General features: G+C 39.3%; 1 protein-coding gene across 2 annotated transcripts in view; it reads right to left on the bottom strand.

The window, feature by feature from the left end:
* Nucleotides 1-20,414, bottom strand: part of NFX1 (nuclear transcription factor, X-box binding 1) — a 44,174-nt gene that overhangs the window by 22,609 nt on the left and 1,151 nt on the right. For both annotated transcript variants that reach the window (XR_010025648.1, XM_063130222.1), the window contains exons 2-11: nt 18,373-19,371; nt 13,872-14,033; nt 13,548-13,625; nt 10,257-10,362; nt 8,954-9,025; nt 5,223-5,362; nt 3,007-3,088; nt 2,698-2,915; nt 1,825-1,922; nt 697-727 (exon numbers count right to left, since the gene is read on the bottom strand). Coding sequence is in view for 1 of the 2 variants with exons in the window: in XM_063130222.1 (XP_062986292.1) it covers nt 697-727; nt 1,825-1,922; nt 2,698-2,915; nt 3,007-3,088; nt 5,223-5,362; nt 8,954-9,025; nt 10,257-10,362; nt 13,548-13,625; nt 13,872-14,033; nt 18,373-19,371 (1,986 nt within the window). In the remaining variant the exon portion in view is untranslated. The remainder of the gene's footprint in view (nt 1-696; nt 728-1,824; nt 1,923-2,697; nt 2,916-3,006; nt 3,089-5,222; nt 5,363-8,953; nt 9,026-10,256; nt 10,363-13,547; nt 13,626-13,871; nt 14,034-18,372; nt 19,372-20,414) is intronic.

Below are 20,414 nucleotides of genomic sequence, written 5' to 3'. Positions count from 1 at the left end.
ACAAGGGCCTGCCTGAGCCAGCACCCTTGTTTTCAAAGCCCTAAGCCTGAAACCTTAAACAGCAGCAATAACCAAGAGGAAAGCTTTGAGTCTTAGTACCAAAGCTTAATTGGAATGAAGCACACACATTCAATTATGATAGGCAGTAAGTTTATTTACAATAAGGGGGAAAGGAAACAGATGAACAAGTATTGCCGGGAAACAATACTTACAGGGGAAGACTGGACCTGTCTAAACATACCAATGGCATGGGTCTTCAATAGAACAGGATCTAAGGAAGCCAGCAATCCAAAGCAGACAAACACAAGGCCAAAATAAAACCAGACAAACAATAAGGTGTCTCTCTTTATACTGAAAAGCCTTGAGCCAATCTCACATGATCCCTATTAGTCAATGATGAGCTTGCTGGAAACTATCTGCCCAGGCTTTCTAGGGGGGCAGAAAGTTCTCACTAACCCTCAGCTTAACTTGTTCACCCCATTTAGTGAAAGTTTTACTGTAGCCATGAAACCAGGGATGGTCTGAAATAATCCCCACAAGTACCCAATGAAGACACGCAGGCCCAGATTTATGGAATGGAACTATACAGGCTGCTAAAACACAGAAGGAAGAATGCATTTCTTCACATTAAATATTGCACATGCTTCTGATCTCACATTCATTATATGCTAGTACTTTTATGGTAAGATTATTTACCTTGATTTTTGAGAGAAGCACAGGGAACTTCCTAAAGAAAAGAAAATTACTGGTTATGTATACTGTTTGACTTGCATTCAAAGAGGATAAAGCAGGCTATAATAGCCAATTTTAATTACTGCAAACACCCAGTACTACAGCCTGATTATGGATGAAGAGATCCAGTAGGCTGGCAGGAAGCTGACTGATCTCAGAAGAGGCAGCGTGTCACACCAAACACTAGCAGGTGGGGAGAGGAATACAAGACACTAGAAGGTTTTTCATAATCAATAAGCAGCCTGGAAGGAATAACCCTGGAACTTCCAATAGAGAGAAGACCCTATTAAAGTACCTACAGACATGAACCAGGTACTTGACTAAACATATCAGCAACAGGCTGCACTCTGTGTTTCATAGCCCCATGGATCAATTTATAAAAAAGGAAATAAATGTGCCCTGTATAGAAGAATTAGCAATTGCAAACTTCCTCTTCCTTTACAAATAGCATTGCAGAGTGCTACAGGATTCTCCAACAGGAGATGGTATGTTTTCCATTAAGCCAATTTGAAAAGGAGTTTATGCCCAGAAACCCATGTACTGAGAACACATAGAACCAGTCATGGATTGGATGAGAAATACCCATCAGATATCAAGATATTAAAGTATAGGAAAACCAGCAATATTTGGAAGTTCACACTGAAATATCACATAATTTCAGAAAAGCTCCATGACTACAGTTTTCAGATTTATAAGTCACTGGTTCAAGCGCAATTCACAACTTGATAAAAGCAACCTTCATAGATTTACCAGTCACTTCTGAAAGTGACATGTAGGGAGTGACGGAAGAAGGAAAATGCTAAATGATCTATGGCTAAGTGTTATACAGATACACATTTCAAAATATATCACTCTGATGAAAATATTATGTAGGACTGCAATAACGGAAGTCAATAAAAGTAGCAAATATATTTATAACGAAGCACGCACACTACAAGGGACAGAGGGCGAAAACACAGCTTTGCAAGGTGAAATTAAAAGATAACCACACCTATATAAAAAACACACAGATAATGTTTTAGTCTTTCATGTGCCAAAGGATGCTAATGTTTTATTTTCAGTATTATGTTCCTTACTCTTTTCACAAATTACCTTTGTTTTTAAAGCACATCTACAGGAAACCTTTGATGTGCGAGAACACAGCCCACATTCTCCTTCGTGGCAGAGATTTTCACATGTATGAACAGCATCTATGCATAATTAAGAAAGTGTATTTTAACTGAAGCTTTAATAAACTGAAACAATACATTTCCTGAGAAAAATCAGAGTTCATGCTTCAGAGCAAAAATTAATACTAAACAGAATACTACATTCAAAACCATTTTGAATCATTTTAACATTTATAATGTATACATATGGGTAATACATTATTCACAGGGTCCTGTGAGGTAGGTTAGGCTGAGATAGTGATTGATCCAAGATCACTCAATGAATTTCATGGTTGAGCAAAGATTTGAGAGTAGGCCTCCCTGGTCCAAATCTGATACTTTAATTGCAGCTTTCTCCAGCCTAGTATCTTTTAGAGGTTTTGGACTTCAACTCCTATCAGCCTCAACCAGCATGGCCAATGATCAGGAGTGCTGGGAATTGTGGTCCAAAATACCTGGAGGGTACCATGTTGGGGAAGGCTGCTCTATCCATTACCTAACGCTGGACAATGGTCTATTTATTAGCTTTTGCTTAGAATTCATCAACTTGAGGGGGAAAGGTCTTTATTACAATGCCTACAGTCTTTATCCTGGCAGCCTTAGAGGCAAGAGGTTGTGCAGAAATATAAGCATCTGTTGACGGAGAGCTTATTACTGCTTTTCCGTCCTCCTCTTTGTATACAAGTTTCTTCTATGTAAATTCTGTTTGAATTGCCACCATGGAAAGTAAACATTTTTATTCAAAATCATTGTTTAATCTTTCATTTTGGAAATGAGCAAGTCCCAAGGAGGCGTAGGCAAGCAGTTTTCTAATTACCATAGCTGCTACAAGGTAGAGGTTTGCCACATGTTCTTCCACACGATGGGATGGGATCTGTGCAGAGTTTACGTTCTGTACAACCCAGCTCTAATAATTTACTAAGAGGTGTCTGTCCACAAGGGCAACAATGCACTATTTCTGGAAGCCGTGGGCAGGGTTGGCATAGCTGGGGATGGCATACTTGCGCACAGCTGTGCATTCCACAGGATAATTTCCTGAAATTAAAAAAGATAATTTGTGCTTTGTAAGGCTCACAAGTGTTCACCCAAAATTAGGCTCATATTCTAAGTTCAACTATTGCCTTACTTGCCACAAGTTCTTAGACAGGAAAAATGCTCCTCGCTTGATCCACACAACACTTCCCGAGACGTGCTCCCACAGTAACACTCTACACATAAAATAGCATGGGAGTGAAGAGAAAGACTTTAAAGGATTGCACAGTGATAAAAAAAATAGCTTGTTTCTTCTCACATTAGACATATTATGGTATTCAGATCTTAAGTTCAACCACTAGGAGTGTGTATAAGTCATGAAAGAAGAAAAGAACTGTTACAGCAACTGGACATTCACAATAAGAAACATCATAAAATGTCTAGATCATTTTAGTGACCAGTTGACATTTTAGTCTTTGTGGTTAACTTTAGTGGTCAGATTTTGCCTCTGCCCCAACTGCACTAGCACAGGGACAGAAATTGAAAAGCACTATTCCAGTGACAATGCTGTCCAATGTTATATTTTTTCCTCATGCAGGAATGTTATCTCCTCCAGCCCTGTTCAGTGACAGCTTGAACCCACTGGAGCTAGTTGAGGGGGGGAGGTCAGAGCAGCGAGCTACAGATAAAGCCAAAGGTCACAATAGGCAAAGTAACGCCAGGAGGCAAGTAACAACAAATTCATGAGTACAAAACAGAGGGTTGGGAAGGGGTTCTTATCCACAGAACACTAAAGAATTCCTTTGAACTCTCATTTTCCTCCTCTAGCTGCAACCCATTGCAAAGAAAATGGCAAAATGAGGCAAGAAATGTCAAGATAGCGATTACAAAGCAGACTGAAAAACAGAAAAAATAAAAAATGGGAAAAGCACAATTGTGAAGGATGAGGGGCCATGGGACACTCCCAAAATGCAATTGTTCCATCCTCAGGATATTGTTTTAAGTAACAGGAGAAATAGAAAGGAAAAACTGAAAACAAAGCAAAAGTTTGGAACCCCCAGGAAAACCCAATCATTCCCATGTCCTCATGCCTTCAGTTTAAGAATTTCTCTTTAAAAACAGTAAATTCAAGTTTTTTATTAGGAGCTCCTAGGTCCCCTCCCCTCCCCTTCCCCACCCCATTCAAGTTCATAAAGGTAGCACTGATTTTAAAGGCTGCTGTTGCTTCCCTCTGGTCCCTCTCAAGAGCTCATCAACCATGGCAAGTATTTTTTTAAAAAAAACAACCACCACCCAATACACCATTTGACTGTGAGTATTCTGAATGGACACGCTCTTCAAAAACAAATACCTGGATTCTGATTGGCCCTGGGGGAACCAATCAAGACCAAATTGCTGCCTTAAAAATTAATGTGAATTTAGAGAGTGTACCTTAGCCACAGAAGGAAGGTAACAGAGAGCAGGTAGGCATGCTTACAAGCACCAGACAACCAACCCCACCTCAGTCAATACCACTGATTGGCTCAGTTCAGACATGTTAGTCAATGCAGTGTGAAAATGCCACTCAATGGTTGAGTTTTTAGGAGATATTCCCCACACAACATGTTTTAACTCCACGGCTGTGGGTCTGTGGGCTACCATGGAGTAAAAGTCAATGCGACATTTAATTGGCAGTTCCTCCACCCTTTCTCCTCCCCCAGTCCTCCCGATGGTATCCCATCAGCCAGTGCTGCAAAAAAAACCACAATCCCGGCAGCTTTTCTAGAGCGGCACTCCCTCCCTTTCTGCTCTTGCCTGGGAACTATGTAGCCAATGGGAAAAGTCAACGCAACGCAACAGAAAACTCCACGGAGCCTGCCACACAAAACACAACAGGAGGGTTGTGCAGGAACTCTCCTCTGCACAGCATAGATATTTCTGCATGGAGTGTTTTCCAAAAAAACTCCACCACTGTGTGTAGTTTCCCCTCCAAACAACACATTTCTCAATGGTGGTGTAAAAACTCCACTGTGGAGTTCTAAAACCACCATTGAGGAACTTGTTGTCTGAACTGAGCCAGTAAGTGACTTGCTCTCTCTAGAGGAGGAGAGACTGAGCTTTGGTGGCAGTGCATCACCCCTCCATCCTTAATAAGAAATCACCCCTGGCCCTGTTGCTGCTATATTTTTTATTCCCTTCACTATATCGGAACACCAATCAGGGAAAGGGTACAGGAGAGGCTGAAACCAAAATTCTTGCTTGCTGGGCTCAAAAGCTTCTGTTTAAGAACATAATTCAGAAAAACATCCATCCTACATTATCAGTGAATCCCTATAAATTTTAGATTTTAAAAAAATAAACAGAAAAGCTTTCATGCCATTTCTTACTCACCTTGTTTTACAGTCAATTCACATGGCTCGCATTTTCCAGAATGACATATTTGGGCACAGTTATGTTTACCACAATTCAAAACATTCCCACATATATTAGTACACTGTATTGCAGTAGAATGTCCACAGCGAACTGAATGGCTGTAGAAGAAAATCAAATTAATTATCAGCTACGGTTGAACAGAGTAGAATTTTGTATTTATATTTTTGCCCATCACCCACATTCCCTCAGTGGTATCGCATATATTTAGAAAAGGGGCTAGTAATATTAAGAGTCAAGAAACTCCCTTAAGGTTTTGATATACACTCTGTTGAGGGTTTTGCTAAAGAGACCACGAAGAAGAACCATTATTTACAATCACATAGTTGTAGCAGCACACAGCAGGTTATACCAAAATGTAACTTTAAAGCAGCAAATATTTTGCTTGGAAGAATACCCATTGACCCCTTCTCAGATACAGATTTGTTACAATATGTCTGAGTTTAGTATATCTGTAAATAAGCATTCACTGCTACCATAGCAAGACATACGTTATCCAAAATAAAATGCTTGGAATAAAACCCAGTTCTATTTGGTTCCATTTCTCATCTGTGAAGTAATCCAAAAGGCATTTAAGCAAACAAGGACTTAATGTAGCATTTTTGGTTAATACATCTTCAAGGGATTAGGCACAATCTCAGAAGGCAGTTTGTAAAACAGACATGATATAATTGGATAGTCAATGTGATGTTTCCTGGTGGACAGGAACGCTGCAGGAAACATGAATTCTTCCCTGGCCCTTTCTGGTATCACCAAATCTATATGCTAAATTAAATCTAAACAATTTAAAGTGACACATATTAACTGATTAATCCAAAGTTACCAGATATGTTTTGTCACTGGGGTGGGCGGTAGAACTCCAGATGTTTGGGACTTCAACTCCCAGGAGTCCCTGCCAGAATAGCCAATGGTCAGGAGATCTACTTTCTGCCTACCCCTAACTATACCGCAGCCATAAAGGGGGACAGACCCTCAATCCAATTTTCTATTTTTATTATAAAAAGTAATCCAGTAGCCCCCCTTCCATGTTCAGATTAGAGGGAAAACTAACAAACTTATTCCTTTTGACCACTGAGTGAAAAGGCAATGGAATAACCAAAAAGCACTAGACTTAATGTCGTAACATTACATTTTATTTATGTTTGATATAATAAAATAATTGTACATATATAAGGCTATGCGTATGTATTTTCTGGAGTTTGGCACTGATTCTCTCCCCCCCCCCCATTAGCACAAGATTTCTGGCTATGTGACAATTGTGTATGAACTGTTCGTTCTATAAAGAGGATGTAGTTTCTCTCCCACAAGTCATAGAAATAGAGGAGATTAACAGATTGGATTCTAGCTTGCTAGAGGGTGTGAGACAAACATGTCTGTTGTTCTCTTAATAAAAGTATCAATTGACCTAATTAAAAATATTACGCTATGTAGATTTTGGAACTTTTCTTATGGCTAACTCAGCTGTCTTTGTTTTTTGTATGACTTGTACAATCCCAAATTTAGCCGTTCTGCAGCAGGACCACACAGTGGAGGAAGTGGATTTAATATCACCTTAAGCTAGAACTCTGAGGGTTTATTGCCCTTAAACAACTAGGCAAAATTACACAATTTGGCTTCTACTGACTCTTCTTACTTAGCACAGCATCTAAATTTATCTCTAGCTTTGTTAATATAAAGACTGCCTAGCTGTCTCTGCTTGTATTTTCCACCAACCAAGGAACATGTCTGGTTCACCCAGGATGGAGAAAGTTTTGAGTTAATTACTTTTATCCCTAGGGGTCCTAGGGCAGTATGCAGAACCTCTTTCAGCCTGAGGGCCAAATTCCATTAAGGAGAAGCTCTTAAGGTTCCAGTGGGGCTGAACACAAAAGGAGTCAGGGCCAAAGACAAAAGGGGTGGGGTCAAAAATACTAGGGTATTTTAGCTTTAAGGTCTTACTACCAGTAACAAAACCCCATTTCAACATTTTAGAATGGGGGCAAAACTGCACAAAAGACAGGAAATCACCCAACAATTGCTGCTTGTGGGAACGGGGGTGGGGGGAAGTGACATTTGTCAATTCCCCCCGCTTGCCGCAGCTGCTTGCATTCACTGAAAATCATCTCCAGAGGGTGGGGATATATATATATATATATATATATATATATATGCAAAAGTTGCCTCTCCCTTCTGCTAGCAAAATCCCTCCACTGGACAGCCATCTGTCAGGGATGCTTTAAGGTGGATTCCTGCATTGAGCAAAGGGTTGGACTCGATGGCCTTCCAACTCTACTATTCTAATGCCTTCCATGGATAAGAGCCCTTCTGCTTACAGAATACGAAATCTGTATCCAATTCATTATTCTTTAGGATAAATTGGCCCTAGTGTTAAGAAAGTGATATTTGGACTTAACCTCAGTTGTTCTTTTAGCCCTCCCATCCTAACTTAATCCTTGACATGAAACATGTTTTCTCCTAAACCAAGAACTGAGCTGCAGTGTGAGAGGTTTTATTGCCTCAACACAGCCCCATTCTGTGACACTCATGCGGTTATATTCTTTATGATTTAACAACTCATATTAAAAATACTGCATGTCATTTTTCACACACAAAAATAACAATATGCTTTAGATAATATTGTAAAGTTTCAGGGTAACTTTACATATATATTCTATAATGAACAAAGGCTATATCATTAACAGTGGTCTGCTATAAATTAAGGCAATTAAGGCAGGGTATAACGCAATTTCAAAAGCACAGTTAATCAAATCTAAAACTCTGCACTGTAATCATATAGAAAACGATTACACATCATATTATCATATACAAAAAGCAACATAAATCTGAAAACCTGAGCCTAGTGGCCTTACAATATTTACCTTTCATTACTTTTTTTAGTTTTAATGAAAGCACAAACTTTCATTCCAATGAAAGACCTGAGAAAACACACCCTAAGAACTGGCAAAAAGAACTAATAAAAAAAGCCAAATTATGGCACCTTCATTTTCCACATTGTCAGCAGCTGTGAAAAAAGAAATCTTGAGGGGTCATCCTAGAAATTATGGTGTATTTTCTCAGCTGTATCAAAACTATTCCTAAATTGTGAATTGTCTGACTGAAGCTGAATTCTAACTTGATGGGAATCTCACACAGCAGGGGCAAAATTAGTCATAACTGGAAGAGTTATTTGTGGTGTTCATCATAAAGGCAGGATGCAATTGCTAGGCAATTACAACAGAGAGGGTGGCATCTATTTCTGATGTGGGTTTAGCTGTAGACCCTTTGCCAGTTTTATTCACCTGTGCATACATAAAACACTTACATTGGCTTACAATTACAATATCTCAATGATAGTTCATAAAATATTAATATATTAATACATTTTCCATGCATATTTTCCAAGTAACATTGTTTTTAATCCACAACAACATACTTTTAGGGTTTCCAATTTTGGTAACAAATGGGCAATCATTAAAACTACTGGCTGCAATCCATATGAGGGCACTACACAAAGCAAGTCAACTGCACAGGCATATCTGCATGTAGGGGGCATGATATTAAGAGCATTAGAAAGATCTAGCCAATTTCCCAAGATTGACCACATTATATTTTAAAATATTATTTTAATTTGTTTATTATTCAATGCTAGGAAAACCACTTCTAAATAATTACTTACTAAAAAATAATAATACAAAATCTAAAAATGACCTCACCTTGTGCGTCCACATTCACATTTTTTGGTCATAAAGGCAGGACATGATGGGCAAGGTCCTGGATGACAGAGACTAAAAAATAAAAAGTACTTAATTAACTTTAATGTTTGTAGCATTTTCCTTTCAATCTTATTCATAAAAGCTAGCAAATATTCTCGCATGTGCTAGGGCACAATCCTATGCATACTTAGATAGAAAAAAGTCCTACAACTCCCAGCATTCCCCAGCCAGCCACGCTGGGAGTTGTAGTTTTTTTCCTGTCTAAACCTGCATAGGATTGCTCCCCTAATGTATTTAATGCAAACAGGATTTAGTAACTACCATGGCTAAAATGTTGCTGATATGAAACTTTATATCTAACAATATGTGTGAACCTTGCACAGGTAAAATCTCAATTCTGCACATACATTCATGAAAAATCATTGGGCAAACATGCATGTACATTTACTTTGTAAAATTGATTTTGCTGCCAAGATTCAGGTGTTCAAAGAACTATGAGTTTTCTTGGCATAACTGCAGTGGTAGGAAGTTCATGAAAAGGGTAGTAGACAGTAGCAGCAGAATGACAGAAGTCACAATGGAGGAGAAACAAGAAAATGAACAGGGCATTGAAACTGGGTCTGGGTCATTGGATACCATGCCTGAGGTTTGTCCACACAATATGTGTATCTGCATTGCCTCATAGTTGCAGAGTCCCTTCCATCCAAATGAAAATTGAGATTCTCAAGATGCCGTATCCTATGTGTGATGCATTTTGCATCTCTCCTATTCACCCTGCCATACCTAACACACAGACATCTGGTGCCTGGTACAGACAGAGTGATATACATGAGGAGGAACACACACACATCCTTATGGTTAAAAGCTTGGAAACAGGTGAAAGCATTGCCTCCTTCTTCACTTCAGAGCGAAAGTCGCCTGTGATCCTCTAGTCAGTCTAAAATGCAGTGTTGATATAATACTTACCCATGGTAAAAGCGACAAGGAAAAAGGCAAAGGAAATTCACATTGCTGAAGGGAGGGGCTGGGGGGGGGGAAGAAGTATATGATCTTGCAGCTACTTGTCTCTAACATGCCGTTAAATATTCCCTACCATTAACATCTTCACCAACCTTAGGGAGTCCTGCTTTTGGTCTCTTATTAAAAACTTAAAAACCTGTCTAGGGATAAATAGACAAATGATTGTAGAACCCTATACCTGCTATTTATTTATTTATTTTGAAGAATTCAGGCAGGTCATCAAGTTCATACCACATTAAAAACACACACACACACACACATATATATATATATATATACTTACATGTTACATAAATGAGGACAGTTTTGAGCTGATCTTCGTTTTCTACATAGCTCTCCACAACTATGTGGAATTTCATTTCTGTTCCACTCAGGATTTTTTACCCTACCTGAAGAAGTAATCCAATACAGAAAACGTTTATATATTTTCCACACAAAAAAGAGAAAAGAAGAGCTATAATTAAAATTCAGAGAATCCATTTTTTTTTATTCTTCTTAATGGGGAAATCTTTTCACATTTTACAAACTTACATGAGGATGGTAAAATGCATGATTTGCAACACTCAATTAAAATCACCCTTTTTCTTTTCTCTTTCCTCAGTACGTTTACTTTATATAGCATCAATTAATGCATTGATACACAGAACTTCACCGTGTCCCCACAAATACTATTCAGTTTCCATGGTTCTTACAAGCTTAGCCTAAAACACACACACACACACACACACACACACACACACACTCCTCCCCTTCATAGTCTAATTCAACACACTTCTCAGCTATTAAAAACTCAAGCTACATTCATAATGGTTAGTATTCAATTACAACTCTTAAAAATATTTATTATTTATTTTATTTATTTATTACATTTCCGTATCACCCAATAGCTGAAGCTTTCTGTCATATATGTCATTCCATCAGAGTATGCTTTAGCAGCTGAATCTGAATGTTTCCATAGTGACAACGAACTGCACAGTAGTAAGCAAGATGGCAGTAGCTATGTCAAATGGTGCAAGTATATTACATTAAAATAATTTTATTCTTTTATTACAGAGAAAATTCCTAGCAGCTAAAGGAAAACGTTGCATCTCACATTGATTCATAAATACAAATGCCAACAAAGAAGAGTTATAAACATAATCAAACACAAAGTAGAATTGTTGGACACGGATTATCTACATCCATTTCATTCTGGATTTCGACCTGGTTATGGGACTGAACCAGCCTTGGTCACCCTGATGGGTGACTTTTATCGAGGCAGGGATAGCGGGAGTGCAACCCTGTTAATTCTGCACAATCTCTCATTGATTAGCCCTTAGTATCCTCCTGGATTGAGTCCATGGGCTGGGCATTGGAGGCACTGTGCTACAGTGGCTTTAGTCCTACCTGCAGGTTCAATTTCAGAGGGTAACACTGTGTGACCATTCCTCACCCCCTTAGCAATCAAGCTATGGGGTACAGCAGGGCACTATCTTGTACCCAATGTTGTTTAACATCTACGTAAGCTGTGAGAGTGGTCTTTAGGGGATTTGGAGTAAACTGATGGCACAAAGCTCTATCTCCCTGTAACATCTGAATCAGGAGAGGCTATACAAGTCCTGGATCAGTGCCTATACTCAGTAATGGGCTGGATGGAGGACAATAAACTGAGGCTGAATCCTGGCAAGATGGAAGACCTGTGAGTGAGTGGTTCCCAAGTCAAGGTGACAGGTTCATTCCCTTTTCTGGATGGGGTTGCACTACCTCTGAAAGATCAGCTTCGTAGTTTTGGGGGGACCGGACTCCTAGATCCATCACTGTTGCTGGAGGCCCAAGTGGCCATGGCAGCTCTGAGTGCCTTTTTCCAGTTTCAGCTGGCGTGCTGCCTATGGTTTATTCTGGACAGGGATAGCTTGGCCACACTGCTACAGATGTTACTAACCTCAAGACTGGATTACTGCAATGCACTGGCTGCCTACTGGCTACCGGGCCAGGTTTAAGGTTTTGGTTCTAGTGTACAAAGCTCTAAACAACTTGGGACCAGAATACCAGAGTCCCTTCTCCCTTACCAACCTGCCCAGTCACTGAGGTCATTAGAAGGCATGCTCCTGGTGGTTCCACATGGACCTAGAGCCAGAATGGAGTCCACTAGGAAAAGAGCATTTAGTGTGGCAACCCTGTTCTTTGGAACTCCCTGCCCTTGGAGGTAAGGCAGGTGCCAACACTGTGCTGCTTCCAGTGCCTTCTGAAAGCAGCTCTTTTCAAGGAAGCATTCCTCAACTGACCAGCCACTACTGGTATTCTGTTTTAAATTGAACAATTTTAATACGCTGTTTTAATCTTTTTACTGTTTTATTCTTATGTTCAATGCTCTAAAATCTATTTCAGATATGGAGCAGTATATAAATATTGTAAATAAATGAATAAATGTAAATAGCACATACATATATATTATCTTGTTAGATTTGTATGCTGCCCTTCAGTATTGCTATATACAGCCAATATATTGGGCAAATCCCTCTGCAAATTCCACTCGTTCTATTTCCTTTTAAAAAATTTTTTTGTTAAAAACAATAAAAAAGCGGCTTAGTAATAGATTTATTTGGGAATATAGCTTGATTCCTAAATTAAATTAACCGAAGGAAGTTTATAGAAGGAAAGTCACAGGACCTTCCTGAACAATGTGGGAGGTTGATGAGGAAAAATCACCCCAAATCACATCCATCCAGTTTGGAGCAATTGTGCTCTCCCCAGGCAGTCCCTCACAGACCCATCTCACATTGTTCAGGAGGTGCCCCTTGGTCCTCCAGAAAGTTCAGGGAATGCAGGTAGCTGCAGAAGGCAGGAAAATTGCCTTCAGTGAATTCCTGCTTCTTCTGTCTTCTAGGATGATTCAGAAATTGGTCAGACAAACTAGGAACCGAAAATATGTTATGCATAACTTGATTCGCTCATAAAAATAATCACGTTTGGTATATTAAAATTTAAAAGTATGTTTTATTCTGACAAAAATTACAAATTTACTGAGTTCATTCTTTTAAAGTTTTCAGATAATTTCATGACCAAACCAAGTTATACCCAATATAACTTTAGGAATGTGAAGGCTGCATCACATTCCTAAAACAGCCTTCCACAACCTGGTGTCCTACAGAAGTTTTGGATTAGAATGGCCAGCATTCCCGACCATTGGCCAGGCTGCCTGAGACTGATGAGAGGTGAAGTCCAAAATATCTGGAAGACACCCGGTTGGGGAACGATGTCCAAAGCCACAAAGTGACATTAGATCGGTAAGGAGTGCTAAAAATTTGTTTGCTTATTTTTCAGTTTTCCCCAAAATTTTCATTTTCAAAACAACAAACAAAAACAAGTCCCCCCCACCTTCCACGGCCTCATTTTCTGGAAATTTTACAACTTTAGAAGAGATTAGTAATATTCACATTCAAATTGCAAATGCACTGAAAGATTCATAATACTAAGGTGGAAAATTCAATTTTCCAAACGAGAGAACACTTTCCAAATTGCTGAGACTTTCAAAACATGTCAAATCTTCATCAAATAATAATGGCAAGGTATTCTAAATATGAAAGACACTCACCACAGAAACAGGTATAAATATTAGGAACTTGGGGGGACACATTTTGGCAAGCAGGGCATCGCCAACCACAGTTGCCATCTGCAAAAAAAAAGTTTGGCTTTTTTTAAGATCCTCAACTTATATTAGAATACATTTGAACACATTAAGTAATGCAATGCTAGAAATGTTGCCTTGAAAAAGTCTCTGACAAATAAATTTGTTGAGCATAAAATTATTTGAGGCATTTATACAAGACATCTTAAGACTATCTGGAAGAAGATAAAAAAAGTAGTTCTAACATTGTAATTTTCTAAATACATTAAGCATGGAGGAGGAATTACTAACCTTCAGTCTGTGCTGCTGGAGATCTTGCCCACTTCTTAATACAGCTCAAGTGAAATACATGGTAGCAGTTTTGACAGCTCCACACTGGGGCCACCACGCGGATCACCTCACAACATACCATACATTCATATTTTTCTGAGGTAAGCTGCTCTATCAGAGACCCTAAGAGAGAGATTTCAGTACATATACACAAATATTATTCCAAGAGCAAAGGACAGAAAAGTAGCTATGTTAGATTGTTTCAACAAGCACAAGTCTTGTGGCATATTAAAGACCTAAAATTTATTGTGGCACAACAAAGCTGTTGACTGTAGTTACCAATTCATGTATGACATGAATATGTTCGTTTAATCTCATCTTGCATAAGCATGTCCCCACAACTCCAGGTCTGTATCTTTATTCAACATCAAATATTTTCACCAGTCATTCTACCCATCTGATGGGACAGGATCCTTTGTTGATGTTATTCTAAATTTTATTTATTTATTTAAAACATTTATATCCTGCCCTATATCATTATGATCCCAGAGTGGTGTACAGATAAAAACATACAGTATAAAACAATAAATATACAGTTAAAAACAAATTAAACCATGATCCAAGTTAAAACAATATATAATTTAAAAGCAATAAAAGCAGATGCTGAAGGGATTCAAAGGCCACTGAAATCAATGGGCTGATATCTGCTAACCCTGAGAAGGGATCAGACCATTATACATGTATTACAAGAACACATATGTATAGAATATAAGAGTATGGAAGTAATAAAACTCTCTTTTTCTGTTCCAAAAACTTCTGTAGAGTTGATTTCAGTTTTAATGAGATGGGATTTTATTGTAAGCAAATATTTCAAAGTGTTTGAAACTCAGGTCAAGGATAAAGCACTAGTGTTCCACACACACCCCATCAATTTTTTAAATGCACTTCTTACTTATGATGGCCAATGTGAATGCAGTGATGTGGGGTTGACATCTTTCTAAACTGGATTTTTCCCCCCAGTGCTTTATTTTTCCACAGAAAATTTTTCATTTCATAAGTTCATAAATAAAAATGAATGCATGCCAATTGCAAATACAAAGCTGTAATTAATGTTTTTCAGGTGATTATCCTAGGCAAGTATGTGAGACATACACGTATGTCTCTGTGTGAAATGGAACTAATAAATAGTGACAGCATAACTGAAGATGCACCAACAAGCTTAGTGGAAGAGAACTGAACCCCAGATGAAACAGATGAGTGGTTTCAGTAGATCATGCATAGTTCTTTGGGTTGCTAAAAATAGTGTGTCAACTATTTTCAGTACTTCTTTCTTCTTAAATTTAAATAATGTAAGGGAAATACATGCTATTTATCGTCTTTACATTTTTATAAGTATTCCAATAAAAAATTCTATATAATCTAACATTTAAATCAAATTAAGTGTGCTTTTTTTCTTTAAATATTTCAGATCAAATACTTATGGTGTTTTAGAACAAAATTTAACATAGGGTACTTTTTTAAAGCTTTGTTTACTAAATTCAAGTAAAATAAACACACTAAATTAGATCTCTCAAGGACAGGGATGGGCAACTTTGGCCTACGACTCACATCAACTCCAGTCAGCATAGCCAATGGTGATGGACAACGGGAGTTTGTTTATTTATTTATTACATTTTTATACCGCCCAATAGCCAAAGCTCTCTGGGCAGTTCACAAAAGAGTTGTACACCAAAACTTCTGGAGTTAGTCACTCTTGCTCTAGGGCATCAGAACATTTGCAGATGCGAACTGCACATTTCCCTATGTGAATAACAGAAATCACACTAATTTGCACTGAAAAAAATTCCGATAGACATTTTTCCTATGCAAATAACTTTATGCAATTCCCACTCACCCCAAAAAGTTTCCAATTCAAAATTTTCCAGAAAACTCTGCGCACATGCAGTGTTAACATTATCAGCAATTGACAACCTGTGGAATACTTATGTAGGCAGGCACTTTATCCACAGTCTGCTTCACATCTACTTCAACGCCATATAGCAAGGGTGAGCAACCGCAGAGGGTTGAGGGAGGCTGTATTGAACCCACTGGAACCCTCTGAGGACACCATCACTCGCCTGCCACAGTTGCTGCCACAAGTGGAAGTGGCTGAGCCTCAACTAAAAATGGCTGTGCCAAACAGAATTTCACTCCCCACAGCCTGCCCAACAGCTATGTGACAGGCTGTGGGGAGTGCAGGTCTGCAGAGAAACAGAGTACTCAATCCCTGCACACCTTATTTCCCAGAAGAATCACTGGGAATCCACTGACACAGCAGAGGGGAGGGGACCTAGTGGGGGACTGCTAAATTCCCCCTGGGAATTGTTGCCCACCCCTCCTAAGCAAGGTTAAAGATTACTAAGTGTCTTCTCTCCCTACGGTTGAATTAGTATTTATTTATTTTATTTATTACACTTATATACCGCCCCATAGCCGAAGCTCTCTGGATGGTTTACAACAAGGCTTAGTGTTTCCCAAAATGTGTGAATAAAATTCCATTTGCGACTTCAATTGATAAGGGGCATAAAGGAAAGGAAAGGAACCTCTCGTGCAAGCACTTGAGTCATTGCTGACTCCTAGAGGGACGCCTGCTTTCGCTGACGTTTTCTTGGCAGACTTTGTAGTGGGGTGGTTTGCCATTGCCTTCCCCAGTTGCAGTTCCCTTTCCCCCAGCTAGCTGGGTACTCATCCTGGGAAGGATGGAAGGCTGAGTCGACCTGAGCTGGCTGCCTGAGAACCAGCTTCCGCTGGGATCGAACTCAGGCCGTGGAGAGAGTTTCGGCTGCAGTAACTGCCGTTTACCACTCTGCACCACACGAGGTGTAATTCATTGCAAAGGGCCTATACTCCATATTGTTGAGAGGGACACACAAAAGAGAAGCAACCTCCCTCCTGTTGCAGATAAAACATTAGACTGCTACCACTTGAGTAAATTTACTCAGGAGGAAGTGCAAAAAATTGACAACATTCTATTTTAATCCCAAGGGGAATAATTCACCACACACTTTTAAGTTTAATAAATCCCTTTAGTATTCAAAGACACCATCATTCCTTCTCAAGGGTATTCAAGAGCATCCTTAAGATAAGATGAGTAAATGACAGCTCCAGAACTCCTGAGATTACATGCCCCCATTTGCTCAACCCCATACACAGGAGGGGGGAGTTTGGATGAACAACACTGGTGAGAATAATACTTGGCAGCTGATTATGGAGGTGAGGTATAACCTTTGTCCCACCCACCCCTCCTTTTAATCAATGCAGCCCTTGGGCCCTAAGAATTTCATTAACTATGCAGAAAACAATGAACAACAGAGAGAACTAACCCTTCATGGTGTTAAGAGTTAAACAAGTATCAACTCAGATAGTAGATTTTGCCTAGTTAAAACCCAAATCCTTCTGATGTTTGATCCTCTGAAATCCTAGTCATCCATCCAGATGCATACCATGAAGCAAAAAGTACTGTGCTACTCACAAGTAATGACATATTTCAAGTATTGGAAAAAGGGCACCTTTTATCTCAATATCCACACTTTTTCATCATTGCAGCAGGTGTCCCGATTTTCTGCAAGTACTCTTTCAGATATGCAGAGTGGTTGTAATTGCCATCAAACAGCAGGCAGTGCCAAAACACCAGTCTGCACAGCAGTAAACAAAGCTGAGGGACTACGCACAGCAGTGCTGCTGACATTACAATATTAGTGTAGCACCTTTACAAGTAATATTGCATTACATTTCAGGAATTTATTTTCTTACTACCAAGCGAGCATGGTCTCATTCGTATACTATGTTAGTTTTAAAGTATTCTATCATTATGGAACCCTTTACATTACACACAGACTCAACTACTATGGAATCCTGCATGCCCACCACAGAACCCTGGATGCAGCAGAGAATTTGAGACCCGTTCCAAAGCACTATGGAAAAGTCAGGACCACTGGGTCTCACCACTGCCCCACATGAACTGAGCATGCACCCAAAGTTTCCTGGCAGCTTGACATTGCACAGGGAACAACTGTAATGGTGGGCAAGTTGTCTTTCAGAGAAGCTTCTTACCATTACCTTTGATAAGCTTCCAAGGAGCCACAGAGTTCCCCAGAACACATTTTAAAAAACACTAATATACTATTTGGAAAGCAAACAGGGCCACTGTTTAACTACCATATCCGATTCAAAAGTAAGCAAGTTAAAAGCTTAATCACATAATAGCTCATAATGTTGTTGCTCCTTCATCCAGAGGGCTTATTCTAACATCACAATCCTAAGTCATGGCTCTTTTCCACACATCCTTTCAAAGTAATTATCAATACAACTAGTTTTGGACGTTTTGTATAACACAAAATACCTAGAGAAAACCAACTTTACAGAAGCAACAGCAGAATCCACAATTGGGATTTCAGTCCTTCAAAATAGATTAAATACATCGATGGTGCTATATAAATAAATAATAATAATAATAATAAGATTAAGAACTGGGCAGTTTTACCTGTATGAGTTTCTTTGCTCTTTGGTGCATCATTTTGCTTTTTCCAGCGCCTGCTTTTACATCCCTCTTGAAGGAGGGGTTTTCTCCCATCACGTTTAGCTGCTTCGGACAATGTCTGTGTCTGTGTCACACTCACAAAGTTTGGACCTCTTTCATGCAGCACAGATTCTTTCCTCTTCTCACTATTGCGTTCTTTCGGAGGATGTGGAAGGGATGCATTCTTAACATGTTTTGTATTTTTACTCCTGGACGTATCTTGCCTTTTGCCAGTCTCTTTATTCCACACAGGCTCTCTAAAGTATCTATTCGCAAAAGGGTACTTTTTCCTTGCAATGCTATTGTCAGAAAAGCCATCAGATGCTGCTTTTCCAAAAGATGTTTCAGAAGAGTCTGACTGAGTCAGATCTACTGCTGGTATGTTTTCAAAGGCCTTGTCCTTCCATTTAGAGGGAATTCTTTTATCCCTTTCAGGTGGATGTTTCTCCTTTTCTTTCAATCCTCTTCCACGTGAATGCATCAAATATGTCTTCTTCGGCTTTGCTCCTCTGTTATCTGCAGTAGCAGCTTCTTTTTCACTGTCTGAAGAGAAATCACTGTATTCTCTAGGATTCATCCTCCGTCCTGGAACCAATCTGGTATCTAAACATGCAAGATTTTCTGAACAACCTGCAGTCGTTTGCTTTACCTGGTTTTTGCTATGTGTTCTATCATTCCTTGATCTCTGCCATCGTTGGCTATGTAAGTTGCGGCCCTTAGTTTTACCCATACTGTTGAACAGTGACGGATCTGGCGGATATCTACGCTGGTTCTCTGGACTGTAAAAAATACGCTGATCTGCAGAAGATCCTTCATATTTACTGTGCCTAGATTGAACAGGAGGTGGTATAACATTTCTGCTTGAATCCCGATCCAATTCTAATCTGGATTGACTGTTCCAGTTTAGATTGAAGTTTTTCCTCTCTCTTGGAATGAAGTCAGTTGCATCTGGATTTAACATACCTAGGAAAAAGGAAAACATATATATTGAAATAGTCATTTTCCTACTCAGGAAAAACAAAGGAAGACTATATGGGGCAAATGATGCCAAAAAAGTATAGCTCACTGGGATGATTCCTGGCTTTAGAGGAAAGACTGCTGGGAGACAATGCAGAACATGCTAACATGATTTTTAGTTCTAAAGACAATAATGTTGAATGGTCCCCTTGGTAAAAAGATTAAGCATTACTAATATTACCACAGCCAACTGATAATAGTAAGATGCAGCATTATTCCCAATAACCAGAAAATATTGCTTATGCAAAGGGAATTGCCCTAGCTCCCAGACGTATAGGCAAGGACAAAATGTTGCTTGGATTGAACACCAACCCAGCAAGGTAGACTGCAACCTCCTCTTACATCTACCTAATGTGAGCTAGGGATTCCCAGACCTTACAGAACACCCCCTAAGGCTTAGGAAATGGGGGACGGGGGCGCAAAATTATCACCCTCTATTTTTAAGGCTTCGGTCTGAAACCTTAAAACAGTAGTATTATCCAAGAGAAAGGTGCTGGATTTTAGTATTAAAGCAATTTAGAACGATCTACACAGACAACCAATTACAAGAGGTAGCAGGTTTATTGAGAAAGGGAAATAAAGAGGTACATAAAAACCAACGTATGTTTGGGTACAATACTTCAACGGAAAAATAACAAAGTTGTGTATGGGGATGTGGATGAGTCTTCAAATAGGGAAGCACCTAGTTAGAAATAATTGGGAGTTTAAAACAAAAGCAAATCAAAAACAAAGAGGAAGTGAAGGCACAACTGTAACACACACACCTGCCCAGTTTATATGCTCAAGCCCCTGCCAACTCTAAGGTGATCCTGGTTAGATAATCATGGGCTGGCTGTAACAACTTTCACAGGCCTAAGGTAGGGGTAGTGAGCGTTCCCACAAGAACGCAGCTGAGATCACTCAGTCCAGTTAACTGGACTTTGGGTCTAGAAATGTCCCGATATAACACACATGCAGATGGTCTACCACCACTTGCACATTCACCCTTG

This window comes from Elgaria multicarinata, chromosome 7 (genome assembly GCF_023053635.1).
Source record: "Elgaria multicarinata webbii isolate HBS135686 ecotype San Diego chromosome 7, rElgMul1.1.pri, whole genome shotgun sequence".
Classification (NCBI taxonomy): Eukaryota; Metazoa; Chordata; class Lepidosauria; order Squamata; family Anguidae; genus Elgaria; species Elgaria multicarinata.
This window is presented reverse-complemented; position numbering and strand designations above follow the sequence as displayed.